The sequence below is a fragment of the Penaeus chinensis genome, chromosome 18, assembly GCF_019202785.1.
Source record: "Penaeus chinensis breed Huanghai No. 1 chromosome 18, ASM1920278v2, whole genome shotgun sequence".
Lineage (NCBI taxonomy): Eukaryota > Metazoa > Arthropoda > Malacostraca > Decapoda > Penaeidae > Penaeus > Penaeus chinensis.
This window is the reverse complement of record NC_061836.1, coordinates 28,833,402-28,840,901: the sequence shown is the minus strand read 5'-3', so window position 1 is coordinate 28,840,901 and position 7,500 is coordinate 28,833,402. Positions and strand designations below refer to the sequence as shown.

Genomic DNA, 7,500 nt, shown 5'->3' with positions numbered 1-7,500 from the left:
TGAAGGGGTGAGTCTGGGCTGAGTTTGGGGTGAAGGGGTGAGTATGGGGTGAGTTTGGGGTGAAGGGGTGAGTCTAGGATGAGTTTGAGGTGAAGGGGTGAGTCTGGGTTGAGTTTGGGGTGAAGGGGTGAGTCTGGAGTGAGTTTGGGGGTGAAGGGGTGAGTCTGGGGTGAGTTTTGGGGTGAAGGGGTGAGTCTGGAGTAAGTTTGGGGTGAAGGGGTGAGTCTGGGGTGAGTTTGGGGTGAAGGGGTGAGTCTTGAGTGAGTTTGGGGTGAAGGGGTGAGTCAAGGATAAGTTTGGGGTAAAGTGGTGAGTTTGGGTGAGGTACGGGGTTATGATGAGTTAAAAGCTATGTTTAACTCATAGAGTGGTGTGAAGTGGTGAGTCTGGGCTAATTCTTGAGTGACTCTGGGGTGAAGTAGTGAGCTGGCGTCAGGTTGTGGTGAATCAGGAGTTAAGTTGTATTGATAAAGAGTTATGTTGGGATAAGTTAGATGTAATGAGTAAAAAATAAAGTTGTAATGTGGTTGGTTAGAAGTTAAAGTAAGTTTGAAGTTGTTGAAAATTACCTGTTTAAGTGTTTCAGCTTCGGTAAGTTAGGCTGTGATTTTGGGGGAAAGTTGTGATGAGTTATGGTGAATCGTGGGTTAAACTGCTATGAGTTTGAGGTTTAAAAACAACAAACAAGCAAACAAAAAAACAATATAGGCACTTAATCTCCCAAAAATATAAACAAACAAACAAAATCTATATGCATTAAAAAGGCAAATAATAATAAGAAGAAGACAAAAAAAGTAAAAGACGAAGAAGAAAAAAGAAGAAGAAAAGGGGTAGAAGAAGACGACGATGAAAAGAAAGACGAAGAAGAAGAATCAGCAAGAAAAACAAGAGGAAAAAAGAGAGGAGATAAAGAATAAGAAAAAAATGAAGATGAAAATGAAGACAAAAACTATAAAAAAGAACAAAGGAAGAGATGATGAAGAAGAAAAATTGAGTAGAAAATTAAGACAAAAATATGAAAAAGAACAAAGGAGAAGAGGAGAAGTGAAGAAGAGGAAAAAGAAAAAAAATAAGAAAAATAAGAAGGAGAAGACAAAGAAGAAGAGGAAAAAGAAGAAGAAGACAAAATTAGGAAGAAGACGAACAAGAAGAAGTAAAAGAAGAAGAAGGTGAATAGGAAAAAAAGAAGTAGAAGAAGAAGACAAAGAAGAAGAAGAAAAACGAAGAAGAACAAAAAGAAAAAGAAAAAGAAGTAAACAGAAGACGACGGATGAAAATAAGAATAATAATAAAAAAAGAAAAAGAAGAAGAAAAAAAAAAGAGGAAGAAAAGAAGACGAAAAAGAAGAAAAGAATTAGAAAAAGGAAAGAAGAAGAAGAAAAATAGTAACAGTAACAATAATGAAAATAATCGTAATACTGATAATAATAATAATAATAATAATAATAATAATAATAATAATAATAATAATAACAATAATAATAATAACAATAATAATAATAATAACAATAATAATAATAATAACAATAATAATAATAATAATAATAATAACAATAATAACAATAACAACAACAACAACAACAACAACAACAACAACAATACTAATAAATCTACTCACACTGAAATACGCCGTGCGCCCTGCTATGTCTATGGTCCACCTCGTGTAACCGGTTGTAATGCGGGAATCTCCGGTGTTCTGGGAGGAAAAGATAGTGATAGTATGCATAATGGTGATGGTGATGATGGTGGTGATGGTGATGATGGTGATTGTGATGATGGTTATGATGGTAAGGGTAGTGGTGATGGTGGTGATGGTGATGGTAGTGGTGGTGGTGATGGTGTGGGTGATGGTGACTGTGATGATGATGGTTATGGTGATGGTAATGGTGATAGTGATGGTGTTGGTGATGATGGTGATTGTGATGGTGTTGGTGATGGTTATGATGGTGATGATGATGATAATATCTAGGATAATAATAGCAATAATAATGGTAATAATAATCATGATGACAATGATAATAATGATATTAATAGAAATAACGCTAACAATAATAATAACAATAACAATAATCATAAAAATAAAAACAATGATAATGAAGATGAAGATGATGATGATAATAATATCCACTTAAACAATGATGATGATGATAATAGTGATATTATAAAATAAAAAAAGGACAACAATAATATGAATAATGGCCATGAGTGACATAAAAAAGAAGATAATAGTACTGAACATATTAATGATAATATGTATTCTAATTGAAGGAAAGGCACAGAGAGAAATTACAAGACAGAGATAGACAAGCAGATAGACTGACAGAGAGGCATATAGATACCCAGATAGACAGAAAAACGTGCAGACTGGTAGATAAACAAGTAGACACCCAAATGCACCGACAGACCGATAGATAGATTAGTAGATTTCCAGACAGATAGACAGATAAGCAGATACCTTAACAGACAGATTGACAAACGCAATAGACTGGTAAACAAACATGTGAATATCCAGAAAGATAGACAGACAGACAGACTGACAGACAGATAGACTGACAGACAAGTAGATGCACAGAGAAACAGACAGACAAACGGAATAGACTGACAGACAGACAAGCAAATACCAAGACAAACAGACAGACAAATACGGCAAACAAACGAAACAGCCAGGCAAACAGACAAACAAATGACAAATACACAGTTAGGCAAACAAACGAAACAGCCAGGCAAACAGACAAACAAATGACAAATACACAGATAGGCAAACAAACGAAACAGCCAGGCAAACAGACAAACAAATAACAAATACACAGATAGACAAACAAACAAAACAGCCAGGCAAACAGACAAACAAATAACAAATACACAGATAGGCAAACAAACGAACCAGCCAGGAAAACAAACATTAAATGACAAATACACAGATAGGCAAACAAACGAAACAGTCAGGCAAAAAGACAAAAAAATAACCGAAACAGACGAACATACAAAAAAAAAAAAACAAAAAAACTTACGGCTAAATACCCAACTTCAACAAAGTCTTTCGTGCATTTTGGAGAAGACTCGAGATTCATGTCCGTGAATTCAATATGAATATCCTGCGTGTCTTCCGGCGTCGTGATGGTCCAGCGGCACAGGATACTGGTCTGGTACTGGTTCGGATAGCCGGGCGATTCGATCGTCTGCGTGTGGTTGGTGGCTGTCAGGGCGGATGTGCCGCAGGGATCTGTGTGGAGGGGGGGGGGGGGGGGGTCCGGTTTAGTTTGATTATACACATACACGCACACGCACACTCACGCACGCACACGCACACACGCAAACGCACGCACACGCACGCACGCACACACAGACACACACACGCACACGCACTTAACTTAAAGTTTGCATTTAATGATTGTTTTATATCGTGTGACATCTTTGATTATATATTAATGAATAAATCAATAAATGAAAAATACATTCTATCTGTTTACTATTATTTTTTTTTATCTTTGAAAGATGTGATGTCAGATATTTCTACTGTTCTTTTTTTAGCTATTATTATCACTATATTACTATTACTATTATTATTATTGTTATTATTATTATTATTATTATTATTATCATTATTATTATTATTATTTCATGAATTAACCCACAATATTTTTTTCTTGAAATAAAAAAACGTTAATTTATTTTCTCCAAAAAACTCTCTTTTCTAAAGAATGTTTATTATCAATAAGCAAATTAACAATGAAGAAAGCCTAAAATCAACAACTATTTTCTTTCTTACGAATGCGCCAATCTATTTTGCGTTACATGAGTAAAGATACATATAATACCATAAGAAGTTGATAATTTGCCTTCTTATTACTTTACGAATTCCCATACAAACGCTTTCTAGGATGGAGACTCCTTAAAAGCTGGAATAAACACACACAATACAATGGTAAACAAAGTAATAAATGGAAAGATCATTTTGTAGTCATATAAGGTATATTATCTTCCTTCGTATAAAAAAGGAGATATTTTCCCGTTCTCTTGGGAAGGCAAACCCTTAAATAATGTTACAATACGGGTGAAGTTTTCGAATTGAGAGTCCCATGACAAGCGAACAAGAGGAAGCATTGTACTGAAAACAGAATAAGATTTAAATGAAAACGAGACGAATTCAGGTGATGAGAGAAAAGGTTAAATCGACAATATCATAAACAATAAGAAACAACATTTAACTGAGAAAATAGCTAAATGATTACCTTCTCTTGAAGAAAAAAAATCCTTTCCCTCAGGCCCCCCCCCCCAAAAAAAAAAAAAAAAAAAAAACAGACTCAAACCCAAATTACGTAAACCACCAATCACCCCCCCCCCCCAAAAAAAAAAAAAAAAAAAAAAAAAAAAACAGAGAACCTCAACCATGAACCAGAGATCGGGAAAAAAAACCCACACAACCAGGCCAACCACCCCGTTTAGGCAAAGAAACCACAAACTCACGAGGGATATTGGACACAGTCGCAGTGAAACCAGCTCTCTCGTTAGCGCTATCGGAGAGGAACCGAATGTACATGACGTTCGAGGAGGAAGCTACGGACGGCGGGAGGGACGTGCTGTTGCAGAGGGTGCTGATCAAGGGAGACTTATCCGAGGGACCGTCGAAGATCTGCAGCGAAGAATGGGAATAAAAGATCAGATGAGGGGGTTCAGTGAGGAGTGACGAGAATGAAGGTTCAGTGAGTAATGAGAATAAAGGTTCAGTAAGCACGTTCAATGAGAATTAACGAGAATGAAGGTTCAGTAAAGGAGTTCAGTGAGAATTAACAAGAATAAAGTTCAGTGAGTAACCAGAATGAAGGTTCAGTGAGGAGGCTCAGTGAGTATTTACGAGCATAAAGGTTTCTGTGAAGAGTGAACAGAATGAAGGTTCGGTGAAGTTCACTGAGGATTAACGAGAATAAGAGTTCAGTGAGAAGAGACCAGAATTAATGTTCAGATGGGGAATAACACGAATTCAGATTGATTGAGGAGTAACGAGAAATAGGTTCAAATTAGGAGGTTCAATGACGAGTAACGAGCATGCAGGTTCAATTAGGAGTAACAGCACTTGGTTGCATGTAAAGGCAGAATGGTTTTCATGAAATGGAAGAGAAAATGTATTATCGTTACTGTTACTTTGATTACCATGAGGAGGAAGGGAAGAGGAGGAGGTGGAATAGGAGGAGGGGGGAGAGGAAGAGGAGGAGGAGGAGGAGGAGGAGGAGGAGGAGGAGGAGGAGGAGGAGGAGGAGGAGGAGGAGGAGGAGGAAAATGAGGAGGAGAATTATAATTATAATTATAATTTAGTTTGATTCCATTTGTTACAATGGATATTCTTAGCGTGACATAGTGTCTGTTTCATTTTTGCTTCTAAATTACCCCCTGTGTGCAAGGAATGGCCGGGGATACCATCCACTGGTGGCGAAGGATTCGAACGCGGGTCAGCAAGATTGCCCGACGAGAACGCTACCGCTGCACCACACAGCACACAAAGGAGGAAGAGAATTAAGAAGGGGAGGAAGACGAGGAGGAGATGGAGGACAACGAGGAGGAAGAGAAGGAGGAAGAGAAGGAAGAAGAGGAGGAGGAGGAGGAGAAACACGAGGAGGAGGTGGAGGACAACGAGGAGGAAGAGAAGGAGGAAGAGAAGGAAGAAGAGGAGGAGGATGAGGAGAAACACGAGGAGGAGGTGGAGGACAACGAGGAGGAAGAGAAGGAGGAAGAGAAGGAAGAAGAGGAGGAGGAGGAGGAGAAACACGAGGAGGAGGTGGAGGACAACGAGGAGGAAGAGAAGGAGGAAGAGAAGGAAGAAGAGGAGGAGGATGAGGAGAAACACGAGGAGGAGGTGGAGGACAACGAGGAGGAAGAGAAGGAGGAAGAGAAGGAAGAAGAGGAGGAGGAGGAGGAGAAAGACGAGGAGGAGGTGGAGGACAACGAGGAGGAAAAGAAGGAGAAAGAGAAGGAAGAAGAGGAGGAGGATGAGGAGAAACACGAGGAGGAGGTGGAGGACAACGAGGAGGAAGAGAAGGAGGAAGAGAAGGAATAAGAGAAGGAGAAGGAGAAGACGAGGAGGAGAAAAAAGACAAGAAGAAAACGAAGAAGAGAAAAAAAAAAAAAAAACTAAGACAAAGAACACCAACAATAATAATCATTACAATAACGTAACCGACCTGTAGATAATCGTAAGGACACGGACTGGTGTCATTCTCTCCCGGTGGCTCGATGTCAAGTCTAGTGAAGGTGAGGTTGACAACGTTATCCGCCAGACCAACGACACTCCAGCGACAGTCTAGGAAGGGCTCGTAGTTCCCTGGTGACAGGAAATGACAGGTGGAATGGTAATACGAAGGACGTGATATATCTGTACGTAGAGTTTTTTTTTTTTTTTTTTAGTTTTTTTTAGTTTTTCTTTCATTTTATTTATTTTTAGGTCCCTGGAAGCGAAGGATTTAACTGAGTTGAGGATTTTGTCGTTGTCTGAGTGCGATAAAGAGAGGGTTATGATAACAGGGCTTTTCTTGAACTATTGATTATATTTAATATATATATATATATTTATATATATATATATATATATATATTCTTGTTTATTTATTTATATATCTATTTTATTTATTTATTTATATATCTATTTTATTTATTTATTTATATATATATTTTATTTATTTATTTATATATATATATATAGTTTATTTATTTATTCATATATATTTTATTTATTTATTTATATATCTATTTTATTTATCTATTTCTATATATATATTTTATTTATTTATTTATTTATATATTTTATTTATTTATTTATATATCTATTTTCTTATTATCATTATCATTATTATCATCATTACGTATATATATTTTTTTTGGGGGGGGGGATTTTTTTTTTTTTCTTTAGTTCCCTGTGAGCGATGGAAAGAGGACTATGAGTTATGAGTAGACTACTGCTAAAAATAAAATGCTTCGGGTAAATTACGATTGATTAAGGATTTGAGAATAATCTGTGTTGATTAAGTAACAGATTTTGGGTAAAAGAGTGACACATAGAATGCATAAAAAGGTATAAAAGACATGTATTTGATCAGTTTCGACGAAATCTTCATCAGTCATACCACATGTGTTTCTGATGGAAATGAAGTCGAAACCAGTCAAATACATTTCTTGAAGATATTCACGTTCATACCGTTTTCTACTTTTATCACAATGAACAATGTTCACTAGAGTAGAACTTTGGAGAACGGGAAGGTCGATGAATGTACATTATTGTGGAATATAGGGTAGGTTAAGTGTATACAAATTAAAACTAATGGTAGAGGTCTGACCTCTTACACTGCATTCTGGCTTCTGAGTTGACCATGACTAAAGAACCATCTAATTATATTTTAGTGATGGACAGAATCAACAAGCGGATGAAAGTTCAGCTAGAGAATTCAGTCGCCCAGTCTGCTTGAAACCCCCATTTTTTTTTAATGTGGTAGACTTATGTATTTCGAAACT

The 7,500-nt window shown here is 36.9% G+C and overlaps 1 protein-coding gene across 1 annotated transcript in view; it reads right to left on the bottom strand.

Annotated features, from left to right (window-relative positions):
* Positions 1–7,500, bottom strand: part of LOC125034652 (cubilin-like) — a 334,702-nt gene that overhangs the window by 6,440 nt on the left and 320,762 nt on the right. The window contains 4 exon segments of the mRNA XM_047626554.1: positions 1,619–1,696; positions 3,012–3,223; positions 4,468–4,633; positions 6,177–6,316. Coding sequence (XP_047482510.1) covers positions 1,619–1,696; positions 3,012–3,223; positions 4,468–4,633; positions 6,177–6,316 — 596 coding nt within the window.